The sequence below is a fragment of the Balaenoptera borealis genome (genome assembly GCF_965194805.1).
Source record: "Balaenoptera borealis genome assembly, chromosome: 13".
Classification (NCBI taxonomy): Eukaryota; Metazoa; Chordata; class Mammalia; order Artiodactyla; family Balaenopteridae; genus Balaenoptera; species Balaenoptera borealis.
The window spans coordinates 43790388-43806984 of NC_138870.1; the positions used below are offsets into that span (position 1 = coordinate 43790388).

The following is a 16597-nucleotide window of genomic DNA, read 5'->3' on the forward strand; positions in this document are numbered from 1 at the left end:
CATGTACGTCAATCCCAATCTCCCATTTCATCCCACCCCGCCCCCGCCTTAGTAACCATAAGTTTGTTCTCTACATCTATGACTCGTATTTCTGCTTTGCAAATAAGTTCATCTATACCATTTTTCTAGATTCCACATATAAGCGATATTATACGATATTTGTTTTTCTCTTTCTGACTTACTTCACTCTGTGTGACAGTCTCTAGGTCCATCCACATCTCTGCAAATGGCACTATTTTGTTCCTTTTTATGGCTGAGTAATATTCCATTGTATATATATATACCACATCTTCTTTATCCATTCCTCTGTCAATGGACATTTAGGTTGCTTCCATGTCCTGGCTGTTGTAAATAGTGCTGTAGTGAACATCGAGGTGCATGCATCCTTTCGAATTATGGTTTTCTCCAGGTATATGCCTAGGAGTGGGATTGCTGGGTCACATGGTAGCTCTATTTTTAGTTTTTTAAGGAACCCCCATACTGTTCTCCATAATGGCTGTACCAATTTGCATTCCCACCAACAGTGCAACAGGGTTCCCTTTTCTCCACACCCTCTCCAGCATTTATTGTTTGTAGATTTTTTGATGACAGCCATTCTGACCGGTGTGAGGTGATACCTCATTGTAGGTTTGATTTGCATTTCTCTAATAATTTGTGATGTTGAGCATCTTTTCATGTGCCTCTTGGCCATCTGTATGTCTTTGGTGAAATCTCTATTTAGGTCCTCTGCCCATTTTTTGATTGGGTTGTTTGTTTTTTTGATATTGAGCTGCGTGAGCTATTTGTATATTTTGGAGATTAATCCCTTGTCAGTCGCTTCATTTGCAAATATTTTCTCTCATTTTGAGGGTTATCTTTTCGTTTTGTTTATAGTTTCCTTTGCTGTGCAAAAGCTTTTAGGTTTAATTAGGTCCCATTTATTTATTTTTGTTTTTATTTTCGTTACTCTAGGTGGTGGATCGAAAAAGATCTTGCTGTGATTTATGTCAAAGAGTGTTCTGCCTATATTTTCCTCTAAGAGCTTTATAGTATCTGGCCTTACATTTAGGTCTTTAATCCATTTTGAGTTTATTTTTGTGTATGGTGTCAGGGAGTGTTCTAATTTCATTCTTTTACATGTAGCTGTCCAGTTTTCCCAGCACCACTTATGAAGAAACTGTCTTTTCTCTATTATATACTCCTGCCTCCTTTGTCATGGATTAGGTGGCCACAGGTGCGTGGGTTTATCTCTGGACTTTCTGTCGAGTTCTGTTTGATCTATATTTCTGTTTTTTGTGCCAGTACCATACTGTTTTGATCATTGTAGCTTTGTAGTATAGTCTGAAGTCAGGGAGCCTGATTCCTCCAACTCCTGGGCAGGTTATTTAATCTCTTTGGGACTCTGTTTTCTTTTTATTATATAAGGTGGTCATATTTTCTATATCCAGAATGTTATGAGATTTCCTTTTTTTAAAAATAAATTTATTTATTTATTTATTCTTGTCTGAGTTGTGTCTTTGTTGCTGCGCGCGGGCTTTCTCTAGTTGCAGCGAGCGGGGGCTACTCTTCTTTGTGGTGTGCGGGCTTCTCATTGTGGTGGCTTCTCTTGTTTCGGAGCACGGGCTCTAGGCACGTGGGCTTCAGTAGTTGCGGCTCACGGGCTCTAGAGCGCAGGCTCAGTAGTTGTGGCACATGGGCTTAGTTGCTCCGTGGCATGTGGGATCTTCCCCGATCAGCGCTCGAACCTGTGTCCCCGGCATTGGCAGGTGGATTCTTAACCACTGCGCCACCAGGGAAGCCCTATGAGATTTCATTTTATCTTTTTACTTTTTAAAAAATATATATATTTTTTGAACATTTTATTTATTTATTTATTTGGTTGCGCAGAGTCTTAGTTGTGGCAGGTGGGCTCCTTAGTTGTGGCTTGCCAGCTCCTTAGTTGAGGCACATGGGCTCCTCAGTTGTGGCACACAAACTTTTTAGTTGTGGCATGCATGTGGGATCTAGTTCCCTGACCAGGGATCAAACCTGGGTCCCCTGCATTGGGAGCGCAGAGTCTTAACCACTGTGCCACCAAGGAAGTCCCTATCTTTTTAGTTTAAATAATCAATGAAAAGCTCCAAACTCCTCAGAGAACAAATAAGAGATTTGGTCTTTTAAGCAGAAAGATACCACTGGCTTATTTTGTTTTCAACACTCCCTGAGAAAGATCTCTCTCAGGAGCTACATTGTGGGAGAGGAGAGAGAAAGCTGAACCCAGAATTAGAAGAGATAGGTTCAAATTTTGACTGTCACTTACCAACCTTGTGCAAATTACCTGTTCTCTTTGAGACTCAGTTTCCCCTTCTGTCAGGTAGAAACGGTATTGCCCACCTTTCGGAGCAGGTGATATAAGAGATATGAATGGGATTAACGAGGCCCGGAGAAACCACCTGAAAATAAATGCCAGTTCCCTCCTTTCAGTTCTTTGATCGTCTGAAGCTCTTTGGGATGCCTGCAAAGCACCAGCCAGACTTCATCTACCTTCGGCACGTGCCGCTGCGCAAAGTGCACCTCTTCACCCTCATCCAGCTGACCTGCCTCATCCTGCTCTGGGTCATCAAGGCATCTCCAGCTGCCATTGTCTTTCCAATGATGGTGAGTTTTAAAAGGTATTATTCTTTATTTTAAAAAACAGTGATAAAATATACATAACGTAAAACTTACCGTCTTCACTATATTTAAGTGTACAGTTCAGTGGCATTAAGTACATTCACATTGTTGTGCAACCATCACCACCGTTCACCTCCAGAACGTTTTTCATCTTGCAGAACTGAAACTCTGTACCGATTAAACAATAACTCCCCATTTCTCCCTCCCCTTAGTCCCTGGAAACCACCATTCTAGTTTCTGTCTCTGTGAATTTGACTCCTCTAGTTACCTCATGTGAGTGGAATCGCAGTATTTTTCCTTTTGTGACTGTCTTGTTTTGCTTAGCGTAATAACGTCTTCAAGGTTCATCCATGTTGTGGCATGGTGGGTTTTTTTGGATAACAGCCATCCTAATGGGTGTGAGTTGGTATCTCATTGTGGTTTTGATTTCCCTAATAATTAGTGATGTTGAGCATCTTTTCGTGTGCTTATTGACTATTTGTATATCATCTTTGGAGAAATGTCTATTCAAGTCCTTTGCCCGTTTTAAAATAAGGTGGTATGTCTTTTTGTTGTTGAGTTTTAGGAGTTCTCTATATATTCTGGATATTAATCCTTTATTGATGGTGAGTTTTTGTTTTTTGGTCGGTCTTTGCAGGAGCAGCATTATTTTGGGGACCTTGAGGTGTGGATGCATGTGTGTAGTAGTTTACCATGTTTACTTTTTTTTTTTTTACCATGTTTACTTTTAAGGCTACTAGTCTGCCTGTCTGTCTGTCTGAATTTCTTTCTCTCTCTCTCTCTTTCTTTCATGTGTCTGACATGGAGAGGACTCTTCATGTTTGCAGTAACTTCCATATTACCTCAAAGCAATATGGTTCCTATTTAGAATTTACTGCAATCAGAAGTGTCTATAGTGGTGGAAATGCACCATTTCAAGCCACTGGGAAAGAGGAAGAGGTCTAGCACTGATAAGTGACTGGGACATCCTTGCCTCTTTTCTAACTGAAGCAAGTGCTTTGGAAAGGAGAGCAGGAAAGCTGAACTGTGTGGTTCAGCAACAGGTGACAACCTGTTTTCTAAAACCAGGGTGATGATGAAATTCTTGCCACCTGACCACCTCACTGTTCCATCTTGTCCTCTTGATGCCTTCCTCTCGCTGGCTCACTCTGTGTCATGAGGATGCTGAGATTTCAGTGGGCTGTTTGAAAGTTACCCAAAGGGTGGGCCTCAAAAGGGAAAAGCCAATGAGGGTAATGTCTGGTACTCATTTAGGTACTTTTGAACTCTGTCTTACTGGGAGAATATTCAAGGGTGAGGAATCTTCGGGGTTCTTTTCCCCTAATCTCCTAGATATATACCCTCCTGATGGGTTTCTCAATTTTGTCAGAATACCTGTAGAGTTCTGCATTTGGGTGTTATGTTCAGGGCTTGAGTGTTTGGTTAAAGAAATAGCAAATTCCTGGCAACTCCTGGAAGGGATACTATCAATTTTGGCTGTTTTTGGAAAATAGTCATTGAAATTAGGGAGAAATGAATTTAATTAGCCTGATTTGCTCCATGCCTGGTCCAGTCACCCAATTTAGCTGGTGAATACCAGTCAGTCCAGGCAGGTCATTCTGGGTTATTATTGGTTCTCCTTTGGCTGCAATGGCCCTCATGGGGAGAAAGTGGGGCAGCAGTTGAGATCCCTGGTCGTTTCCATTGAGGAAATTAGCTGTCAGATTTTAGGTAAGTCACTTTCTCTCCCTGGGCCTCAGTTTCCTCATTTATAAAATGAGTGTCAAGCCAGGCCAGAGGGCAGAGACAAAAATCACTAGAGATCCATGATGCAGGCATAGAGCAAGGATTTTGTGAGTAAATGTATAGGCAGAGGATCAGAGGAAATCCAGACGGCCCTTCAAGGCCCTCTCACCGCCTGGTGACCCATGTTTGGTTTGAGCTTGGCTGGCCCCACCAAAGCCATCTCCTGGAGAGGTTCGCCACCCTGAGGCTGCCCGGTAGGCCTTCCTGCTGGCCTCAAGCCAGGGGAAGGCAGCTCGTAGGGCCATCTGCCGATGAAGTGTTCCTCTTTTCAATAAAGGAATTAAATTAGTTCAGTTAGGGAATCATTAAGTTGTAAGGTTGTTATGATGAGAGTTAAATAAACTATTGTATAGAAAACACTTACCTTAGTATCTGGTTCAGAGAGCCTCAGTAAAGGCAAATATTATGATTATTATGAGTTTGATCTTGCTTGACATGTTCTAGTCTGCTGTGAAAATAAGACTTTGCTTTTAAACTCCAGGGAGGAAATGAGCCCCTTTAATTCACTTTCTTTATTTTTCTTCAGGTTCTGGCCTTGGTCTTTGTCAGGAAAGTCATGGATCTCTGTTTCTCTAAGCGGGAGCTGAGCTGGTTAGATGATCTCATGCCGGAAAGCAAAAAGAAGAAGTTGGATGATGCCAAAAAGAAGGCCAAGGAGGAAGAGGTCATGGTTCTTGCGCCAACTGCAGACTTTGGGGCAGCTTCGAATTACAGAACATAGGAAGGGCCACGTGAAAAGTCAGCATGTCTCGAATCGCAAGGGTTATATTTAGGAGTGGGGAAGATTACTCCAAAGATATTCTTAGCCGATGTCTGTCCTTCATCTTCAGACTTGATAACCGGTTGTTTTCCCTCTGTTTGTCTACAGTCTACTCATCAGGTTCACACTTAGAATATGAACATGGAATCCGCTCTTATTATCAGAGCAAATGGTTCATGTTCTCCCAAAGGTCTAATTTGACAAGTATACAAAACCTATTATCTTCCAAGAGTATTTGTTACGTACCTAACTGCAGGGGTTGTTGTGGTTCGCAAAGATAACTTGCATAGGACTTTCTGTCCTTCCTCATTTCCCTCAGCACTTGGCATCTGCCATCCACACAATGGACCTTCAATCAGTGGCCTATACGTGCAAAGAATGGATGTGTAGCAAAATGAAAATACCAGTCCAAGAATGAGCCTGAAAGTATTTCCAAATACAGTTAGTGCCTGAAATAGTGTCCTTTGAAATTCATTTTAAAGGAATTATTTTCCTAAAATCTTGAATTTTTAAAATCTTGTATTATTTTTTCAAGCATTATTGAGATATAACTGATATATAATATAGTGTAAGTTTAAGGTGTACAATGCAATGATTCGATATATGTATATACTGTGAAATGATTACCACAATAGGGTTACTTAACACATGTATCACCTCACATACTCACATTTGTGTGTGTGTGTGTGTGTGTGTGTGTGTGTGTGTGTGTGTGTGTATGTGTTGAGAAATTTTAAAATCTAATCTCAGCAATTTTCAAATATACAATAGAGTATTGTTAACTATAGATACCATGCTGGATATTATATCCCCAGAACTTATTCAGCTCATTGGCCACCTTCACCCATCCCTGCCCCCTATGGCTGGCAACCACCAGGCATTTCTGCTCTCTGTTTCTATGACCTCGGTTGTTTTAGATTCCACATGAAAGTGAGATTATACAGTATTTGTCTTTCTCTCTCTGACTTATTTCACTTAGCATAATGCCCTCAAATTTCATTCATGTTGTTGTAAATGGCGGGATTTTCTTCTTTTTTAATGGCTGAATAGTATTCCATTTTGTGTGTGTGTGTGTGTGTGTATCTTATTGTGGAACATTTCAAACATATACAAAGGTAGAAAGAACAGTCAGTATTAATAGTTCCCTAATTGCCGCCTTATTATTATTATTATTATTTTAATTAATTTATTTTTTAAATTTATTTTTATGGCTGTGTTGGGTCTTCATTTCTGTGCGAGGGCTTTCTCTAGTTGTGGCAAGCGGGGGCCACTCTTCATCGCGGTGCGTGGGCCTCTCACTATCGTGGCCTCTCTTGTTGGCGGAGCACAGGCTCCAGACGCGCAGGCTCAGTAGTTGTGGCTCACGGGCCCAGTCGCTCCGCGGCATGTGGGATCTTCCCAGACCGGGGCTTGAACCCGTGTCCCCTGCATTGGCAGGCAGACTCTCAACCACTGCGCCACCAGGGAAGCCCCCTTATTATTATTTTTAAACATCCGTTTGAATCAGGATCCAGTAAGGTTCATACATTGCAATTGGTTGATATATTTTAAAAATTTCTTTTGGGGTTCCCCTCCTGTCTTTTTTGTCTTTGACCTACAGGGTTTCCTGCCATTTAGATTTTACTAAATATAACTTTTGGTATCATTTAACATATTCTCTGTCTCCTATGTTTCCAGTAAATTGGTAGTTGTATTTAAAGGTTTACTCAGATTCAGGTTCTTTTTTTTTTTTTTAATACTATTCCATACGTACAGATATTGGGTTGTCTCTCTTTTTGTGGTGAGTCAGATCTATGAAAGACCATAATTATACTCTCTTATAATAAATGTGAGAGAAAATTAGGTAGAAATTATGGTGATTGAAAAATGGGCTGGTGTAGACTATTGGTTTCATTTGATCTAAGATAAAATAATGTCTCCTTTTCTTGCAGGAGGCTGAGAAAATGTTAGAAATGGGGGGAGACAAGTTCCCCTTAGAGAGCAGGAAGTTACTAAGTAGTCCTGGAAAGAACAACAGTTTCAGGTAAAACTCCCCCAGCCCCAAGGAGTTGACTGTTTTGGTGGTTGTGTAAATGTTCTGGCTTTGTGATGGGGGCTGTGTCACAAATGCAGCTGCTGGTATAAAGAGCTAAACATTCAGCCTCCCGGTTCCAGCCTGTGAAAACACCATTCCTTTCCCGGTTTTGTGAGGGCCTGCCATGCATTGGGCACTATGCCAGGTGCTGGGAATCACAGGAGGACGGAGCTACGGGAGCCATGTGCTCCCCAAACCAGTGGTCCTTCTGCCTCTCTCTGCCACCTTCCAAAGGTGAATAGGATGTAGTCTTTGCTTCTCAGCCTGGTGGGCATGAAATTCCCATGCTTAGGCAAGCCGTTGGAGGCTGGGCAAAGGCAGCCCCTTCCAGCTTGGCTCATGGCGGCTACAGTCCTAGGAGCCAAGGGGGAACCGAACTGGGATTCCCCAAATTCCTTACTTCTGCCAGCGATCTTAGCCCTTTGATCTGTTGAACCTGTTGCTCACCACAAATCACAGGAAGCTAAACTGGTCCATTTACGGTTTCATTCCTGGTGTTTTGTTTCCGCTTTGGAAGAGGAACACAGAAGCTGAAAGAAGCTCAGAGGTGGAGAGGGTACAGAAAAGGAAGAGAGAGGGGATCTGGGTTATCTAGATGCTAGATAATTTACTGCTGAGTTATTGAATTGATTGTGGTTTATACTGAGGGGGAGATGAGGAAAGTCTTTTCTTTGGTTATTTATTTATTTATTTATTTATGACAGCTAAAAATAGTATATATTTAAGGTGTGTAACATTATATATATATGTAAAATGATTACTACAATTAAACTAACAACATATCCATCACTTACTATACTTACCATTCTTTTTTGTGTGTAGCGAGAACACTTGAGATCTACTTTCTTAGCCAATTTCAAGTGTACAATACATTATTATTAACTATAGTCACCCTGCCTTACATTGGCTGCAGAACTTACTCATAACTGAAAGTTTGTACCCTTTGATCAGTATCTCCCCTTTTCGCCCACCCCCCAGCCTCTGGTAACCACCATTCTGCTCTCCGTTGCTATGAGTTCAATTTTTTTTAACTTACCCCAAAGAAATGGAATCTTTGATCTTTAAGAAACTTTCTGTAAGTTGTCATGAAAGGAGCCATAGGCTTTGCATTCTCTACAGCAAAGCAGGAATCATGTTCCTTCTCTAGCAGGTGCTGCCTCCCCTCTTGGCCTTTTAGAAGGAGAGTCTGGCATGTGGAAAAGTTTAGAGTACTGGCGGGGGGTGGGGGTGAGGGGGTGGGTCTAGGAGACCAAGGACTGGATTCAAGGTCTTGATTCTCCACTTACTGACGTCTGACCTTGGACAATCTCTTAACCCTATGAGCTTTGGTTTCTACACATTCAAAATGAGGATGTTAATAATCTCTGATACTGTGATAGTTAAGATAATATATTGTAACAGTCCTTTGTAAACTACAAATGGAAAAGATCCGGCCATGTAAATGAGAAAATGAACAAAGAGTGCTTAGCACCGCGCCTGGCACACAGCAAGCGCTCCCTAAGTGGTAGCTCCTGATGCTGCCACTTCTGGCATCATAGCACTGTCACCAGCATCCCCAGAGGGGCCCTTCAAAGGAGAGCAGAACTGTGGGGGGCAGGGCTGGCCGCTAGCCGGCACCCCGGCCCAGCCCTCAGCTCTGACTCACGGGCCACCTTGCTTCTCGACATTCCGACCATCTGGTTCCCAGTGCTCCCGAGAGCTGTGAGACAAGCTCCCTCACGCCTCACCTTTTCCCTTCTGGTGGGTAGTGGGTATCATAGCCTGAGATGTAGACCTTATTTGTATGTCTGACATTGACTGTCCTAAGCATTGATTTCAGATGTGACCCCTCTGAGATTAATATATCTGATGAAATGCCTAAAACCACAGTCTGGAAAGCTCTCAGTATGAATTCTGGAAACACAAAGGAAAAGAGGTATAATTGCTGATTTTTATTTCTGACTTTTAAAACTAGCAATCATGTTGAAAGTAAAATATGTTTTTGTTGTAAAGTTGAATTTATCCATTAATAGCACATCTAGGATTGTTGCTAACCCCACAGAATAGCTATAAGCCTAAGAAAAGCAAAAATGTTTTCTAACTATTTGAGCAGATATGCTGGTTTGAGCTGCCCATTTACCCAGGTCCAAAGTCAGGATGGAATTATTTTGGAATGGAAATTTGCTTTATCTGTTTTGTTCCCTTAATCCTCTTTCTAGTTCCCATTTCAAAATCTGTAGAGCATCTCTTTGGTTATTGCAACCACACAAACTGGAAAATCCTTAAAATATTTGGATAGTGTTGATAGTATTGATACAGACTTTAACCTATTTAACTTATTCCACAATGAGAATTATTGTCAAGTAAAGATTTTGAAATATTAAATTGTAACGGTTTTCTTATTTTGGAAACTAAATTCTGAGTATTGTTTGTCAGTAGCATAGATCAATTTTTAATCTGGTTAATGAAAAAAATGGAAAGACTTGAGGCATTTTTGCCTACATTGACGTAGGCTATGTACTCAAATTACATGAATAATTTGGTCCAAACACTAAGTCATCAGATAACCGAAGGTAAAATCTTAGGTCTTATTAAAGGCAACTTTTCTAGTTAAAAAAATAAAATAAAGCCGTAGGGTAGGTTAGGAGACTTGGCTTAGCTATTAATTCCATGTGTAACCTGGCAGACCACTGTTTCTGGTACTCGGTTTATTCAGTTGTGAAATGGGGGTGATAATAACTGTCTCACTCATACGGCTGCTCTGAGGAGAAACTGATGTGCTTTGGAAAGTCACAGCCACCAGTGGGTGGTAGTGATGGGCTATTTCATCGAATGGGTTAAAAGAAATCTGTACTGAATGTGAGTGAAATATAGAATCTTGTTTCCTTCAGAGGAAAATCCAGGCAGCTGTCGAAATGTATAACGCACATGGTTATTTTTAGTTGAGAACTAGTCTACTTGTAAATGAACTTAAAATATAGCGAGATCCAAATTGTGGTGACATCTTCAAAGTATTGTGTTAAAAGCAGGAATGAATCATGTGTTCCCGTTTTGTCTAATTGTAACACTTTTATTCAGTCTCTTCAACTAAAAGTCTTTGCTGAGATGGAGGATGTGGGCCGTGAGGTGCCACAGGGAAGTTCTGGTTACAGAGAAGATGACGAGTGTCTCAGAGAAGAAGCGAGCCCAAGTCTGGCCCTGTCCTTGGTCCCGTCCAAGTCACGCGAGCATTCAGTTATTGGTGGTGTGCGTCGGAGGGCATTGCCTGGTATGAGTGTGGAAGCAGAAGACCACCTCCCGTTGGTACTTCTCCTCTTCCTTCTCTTTCTCTTCAGAACTGCCACCACTGAAGACCCAGCTTCCCATTTGCCAGACGTTTCCTCTGAAACCCTCTGCTGGCCTGCTGAGCCGTATGGATCCATTCTGCCGCTGAGGATTTCCTCAGTGAGGTCCCTCTTGCTCAAGGACAGGGTGAGGAAGTAGGAGGAGAGCGGAGAGGAAAAGGAAGCCTCCCCAGTCCCATAGTGACTGCAGGGTCCTGGGCAGCCCCGGGCCTTGGTTTGGTTGCCTGCTCTGGGGGATGCTGGTCAGACCCAGAGGCCACCAGGAGGGTCTGCTCCTAGGAGGGTCAGCGCCCTGGGCGTTGGCAGTGCTCACCGCCACAGCCAGAAGATGCCTCCGGCCTGGTGCATCTTCATCGCTCCCTAACAGCAACCCGCATAGCTCAGCAAGAACCTTGGATGATGAAAGGGCCGAGAGGGACATTGAAGTTGCTTAGCTCAGACAGGAAAAGGCCTGGGGGAAAATCAGTGGTGGTGAGTGAGGATGAGCATCTCCTCTTGACTTCATTGATAGAGTAAGAGAACAAGCTTCAGTGCCTACAGAAGGAATTAGTTTAGACACCAGGAAGGACTTCCTAGGCTGAAGATTTGTCACAGTGTCTGCTTTCTAGATATCTGGGAAAGGTTTGAATGTAGTCGTTTGTGAGTAGAAAAGGAGATAAGGTTTTTTAATTGGCCATGTTGTGGAAACATCCATGTCCTGCTGCTGTCTCTTGAGAACACACTCTGATTCCATTCCTGGAGAGATCCAAGTGCTTACGTAATGTCTCCTTAGCTGCCTTAGTAGCAAACCATCACCAACCCAATGGACCAAACCACCTTCATCATCCTGGATTTTTTTGTTGACAGATGTTCTGACTTTCAGATGTAAAAAGCCACACTGGGAAATGAACTGTAAGTGGTGAAATTTATTTTGGTATTTAGTTTAAAACTATATTTATAGTTTCTGTCTCCTCTTCTCTTTTGCAATGAATATCGAGGGTTTGGGCTCCATTGTGTATAGACTTTCCCTTCCTTTGTGCACAGAATGTGACTAGCAAGCATGTGGGTACCCAGGGGATCTGATCAGTTCAGTTTCCATCCTGGAAAATAATTGTACAGTGGGACCGTCCCTCGGTGTGCTCTCCTTTCATAGGTGAAGAGTTGGCTATGTAACTTTATTGAATTTTGCATTCCTTAGACTCATAAATATATTAATGTAGTCTTACTCTTAGGACCTTTGATATTGAAGGAATCCTGCCTTTTCCTATTTCCCTATCTCTTAGAGTCAGTCCTTTTAATACACAGATGATTTTCAAAATATTTAACAACTGGTACAGGATGGGCACCAACCACTCAGAACGGATGCCTGCTGTAAACAAGCAGTATGTGTGGCCATACCAGTGCCTATTGGCTGAACGTCACGCTGCTTTCAAATATTAAAGTGACATCCCTTTGAATTGTGGGTATTGTTCCTGGCTTGTCTGATTTCTACTCACAAGGTTTTTTCAGGGACAGCCTTGGCATCCTTTCGTATGGTGCAGACAGGAACAGGCATGCTTCTTTGAACTACATGGGCATTAAAATCTTTGAGAGCCAAAGCTTCACATTTTATCACTTTAGGATAAATGTAATATTGTACCCGTTTACCTACCTAATTTAGAAAAATCATAAGGCAACCTGTCATTGGGAAAAGCTTTCTTGCTGACTTTCCCTGTCCCTCTCTGCTTCCTTGAGCTTGCCTCCTTTTTCATCTTCTCTGTTCCCTGAGGACATCCCCCGCTTTTCTTCCCCCATCTTGCCCCGCCCATCTTTTCCTGCCACTTCTGTATAGGGAGGGTGGTGACCGCTTCACCTGTTCCCCTGGCCTCAGCGTGGCTACGAGGAATACAGCAGGGAAGAATCCATCATGCAACAGAACTACGTGACAGAGTCACTCAGAAAAATCTCTCTACTCACACGCTGACGTCTTGTGATGCCCTGTGCGGGCAGGCTTCCTGAGAGGGGGAGCTTGTCTTTGTTAACTCTGTGTAGCGCGCTTCCTGAGCCAGACCCTCCCAGGTTACTGCGCCTTTGGAACGTGAGCTACTTTGGAAGGCTATGCCAGTCTTTTTAGGCTATTAGATTTTCTTCAAACAACAGCCAGCCTCGTTTGTGCTACATCTCGGTGGTAGGAACCATTCCCTACTCTTCCTCTCTTATCTTTCCCGAGTCCCACCCATCCCTCAGCCCCAGTCCTGGCTGCTTCCCTGCTCAGTGGCTGGTGACTCTGGGTTGCAGAGTCAGGTGCAGGGGTGGGGTGTTTAGGGTAGGAAACTGGGACTGGTGGTGGAGCATCAGCCACGCGTATGTACCTGTGTGTGTACGCACGTGTGTCAACCAACAAGCGAGAGTGTATCCATGAGATTTCATTGCTGCTGCTAAACAACCTCGTGCACCTAAGCTGTGGGGACATCAAAAGAACATGGTCCTTCTCCCTTCTAGGGCTTCCCCTCTCTATTCTGATAGGATTGCCTGAGGGCAAATACAGGTAGATTAGTCTTAGAAAAAGGTGTTTAAGCTCAACATTAAGGAGAAACTGATTTAGGGGTAGAAAGCAGGTAGTTAGGTAATTCCCATGCCCAGGCTTGCTTGGGCCAGAGAAGTAGTCCACCTCTTTTCTGACAAGGGGAAATTTCAGGAGTCGTTTGAGTGTTGGCAGGGCAATGCCCTGATAGGCTGGCAGTGGAGAGTAGGATGGGAGGGAGGCCAGGGATTTAAGAAAATGATGGTGAGTGGAATCTTGCTTCTAAACAGAAGAACTGGCATCACTAAGTGGGTGGGTTACGTCCTAGCCCATGACTTACGGAAGGTTGGTTTAGATAGGAGGTGAAGGCCAGCAGAAATATGCTGTGAAATTGCTCAACATGTCTGGTTGCAGGAAATGCAGGCTAGTTCTTTGTAGCTGTATATGATTTCAGACTTCTGATAATGGGATTATCAGGAGGGCTGGCCTTGACTGCACTCAGCTCCTATCCCCCTCTCCTTGTTGGTATAAATTTGCCTTATGGGGTAAAGAGGTAGGGAACTATATATTTTAAAAAGATGTTATAAATAGTTGCTATTTCTATTTGTCTGAGATGTGACTGGCTTTTAAATTAGTCATAAATATTTGATAAGAATCTGGTATATGCTAAGTCTTAGGTTTTGTTGACATCTCAGGCTGACAACTGTGACCTTCAAGAGGTCTCTGGTTTGGGGAATCTGGTTTCTGGTCATTCAAAAAACACAATTCCCAGTTCGACTTTATTTTCTACCTACTCAGTGCTCTAGTCTTCTCTCTTAATAGAGGAATCAGTAATTCTCCCGGGAGCTTCTCTGTCGACTTCAGTGTCCATGTTCGGAGTCTCCACGTTTTCCTGATGCGTAGGAGAAGACTTGAGCCCAGGGCCCGTGGCTTTCATTTTAACCAGCATCAGACATACTATTTAGCATGTTCTCTCTGCTACTTAATCAGCTTCTCTAAATGTCTCCTTTTGCTGGAGAGTTAGTACCACCTCCAAGGATTTTTAATCACTCTTTGCTAGTTTGCTACTGCATTTTCCTCAGACTTCTCAGGTTTCCAAGCCATATCCTGGCAGGACATTCAACATGCATCGGATGTTCTCAGGCTTCTTGACTTTCTTTTGGTTGTAGCTGCCTGGCCTCCTAAGGTAGAAATCCTTCCTTTTGGCCCTGACTGGCCAAATGAGACAGCGTCTAAGTTCTGCCCCCTTGTACTGACTCAGCTTTTTCGCGTACTCTTTCCCGTCCTTTCTGCCTTTTCCTCAGTCTTTCAAGTTTTCCTTGGAGGGAAGAAGTTCTTGGTCAGAGGTTCTAACCACCACGGCCAGTTAGGGCTGGTGAGAGGGGGAGGAGGCTGGACGGTTCTGGGGCTTCTCAAAAAGGTGAGACTTTATGGTTATTTGCCTTATTTAGGACGAGGGACTAAGGATTCTCAAGCCCTCAGGGTCATCCATATTTCAGTGTAAATAGAGAAAGACATTCCAAAACCAAATAGAAGGGATTTTTCTGCCAAATCTACTCTTTATGATTCTTGGTGCCCTTGGGGTCTTGCATTAATTATAGAGAATGGGTAGTTGACTCAGTTCACATTTCTTTATCGGAAAGGAGGCTGATTTTCACCACCAAAAGAGGTGTGAAGTAACTATATGATTGCTTGAAGCTTGGAAAGAGGAAAGGAGTGTCACGTGAATCTTTTCAAGAGGAAAATTCAGAAAGTGGCATGATTCATCCATTAGGCATAATTCTTTTAGAAGATTCTGTGCTCAAAGGGAATGGAATGGTTTCTGATCCTTCTGGAAAGAAAAAGAATAGCATTTTCTTTAACCCACTTTCAGCATTGGAGAATACAGAAGTTTTCTTCTAGCTGATGGCATTAATATTTCTGAGAGAGAGCGAGCCCACTCACAGCCCTTTCCCGAGCCCAGCAGAAATCAGCAGAGCTTGGGTTCTCTTAGCAGGTTTGCAGTTGACTCCAACATGCAGGTTTTTCACACGTGCAATAATGTTGGAAACAGAAGTACCAAACTGAATATGCAATTAACTCCTTTTGCAAAAGAGGCCAAAATCCTCCTCCCCATGCCTCTCTCCCATATTCACTCCTCCAAGACGATAAGCCTCCCCCTCGTTGATCTGTGTCTGTCTGTCTGTCTGATTGGTTAGATACGGCTGCCCTCCCAAGCACATGGTGTCAGGTGGAGAGCAGAGCGACCTTCCCACGGAAGGGGACGGCTTGAGGTGCTGGTACATTTCCCTCGTTTTCTGTGTTCTTCTTTCTAGTAGGTGTCCTGTAGAGATAGAGATATTTTTGTTTTAGAGATTCCAAAGTATATATTTTTGGTGTAAGAAATGTACCCTCTCCACACTCCCTGGTGTAAATAGGACTGAGAACAAATGCGTCGCCGTGATAATCCCATAGCCATCTGCGGTAGGGATGGGACCCTTCTCCCTCACCACCAAGTCTCACGGCCTGTGTCTGTGAACCGGGGGAGGTGATGGTGACACCTCTGCCTGCCCAGACCTTCCTGTGCTCAATGGGTGAAAAATAAAGTCTGTGTAACTGTTCACACCTGTGGTGTTCTTTGAGCTCGAACCGCGGGGCTGAGCCAAGGTGACCACCTTCCAAACTTGGGAAGGGCAGTTATGAAGGTGGGGGAATGCGTGGGGTCTGCTGAGCGGGCCTGAAGAGGGGCCGGTACACCTCTGGGTGCAGACCCTGAGCAGTCCCTAGGCAGAGCCATGGAAGAGGCTAGAGGACCCTTTCTTTGGGGACCACTTAGATTTATGTTTGGGTGGGGGGACAGGACAGCATGAAAAGAACGCCCGCTTTGGAGGTACAACCAGGCTGATGAGACCAATTGCTAATGTTTAAGGACTCAACCACTGCATAGAAATCCAGATTTTAAAAATCTACTGTCATTCCAGATAGTTTTGGTTTGGGGCAGGGGGCAGGGCAGGGGTGCTCCATTTCTCTTCCTCTCAAATCCAGTCACTGGAGGGATGGAGAAAAGGGAAAGAGGGAAGCAATGCTGTAAGAGTAGAGAGGTGAGTGAGGGGGTGAAAGGCAAGGGTGGGGGGAGAGCCAGTCAGCCGGCTTTGTGGAATGTGACCAGGAGGGCATCAGCTGGAAGCATCCTGAACACCAGCCCAGTGTGGATCTTGCAGTAAGGAGAGCGAGGGCAAGCGGGCTGTGGACACCGGATGAGCCAACTTTGAGGCCTTTTGTTCTCTTTGGCTCTATACATGTTATGTCACTCTGTCTCACAGAGACGTGCTCATATTGCATTGAATAGTGGGTGGTGTATGGGAAGGTGCAGGGAGTGGAGCCAGCTTTCATCCATTGAGACAGTGGTCCCCAACCTTTTTGGCGCCAGGAACCGGTTTCGTGGAAGACAGTTTTTCCACGGATGGGGGGTGGGCGGGGTGTGGTTCAGGCGGCAATGCGAGCCACGGGGAGCGGCAGATGAAGCTTCACTCGCTCGCCCGCCGCTCACCTCCTGCTCTGCG

General features: G+C 43.7%; 1 protein-coding gene across 3 annotated transcripts in view; it reads left to right on the forward strand.

The window, feature by feature from the left end:
* The window catches only part of SLC4A8 (solute carrier family 4 member 8), an 88379-nt gene extending 72722 nt beyond the window's left edge, over window positions 1-15657 (forward strand). For all 3 annotated transcript variants that reach the window (XM_082352349.1, XM_082352350.1, XM_082352351.1), the window contains exons 21-25: window positions 2443-2616; window positions 4943-5080; window positions 7108-7199; window positions 9070-9165; window positions 10308-15657. In XM_082352349.1, coding sequence (XP_082208475.1) covers window positions 2443-2616; window positions 4943-5080; window positions 7108-7199; window positions 9070-9165; window positions 10308-10320 — 513 coding nt within the window. In that variant the 3' untranslated portion in view covers window positions 10321-15657. The remainder of the gene's footprint in view (window positions 1-2442; window positions 2617-4942; window positions 5081-7107; window positions 7200-9069; window positions 9166-10307) is intronic.
* Window positions 15658-16597: the final 940 nt, after the last annotated feature.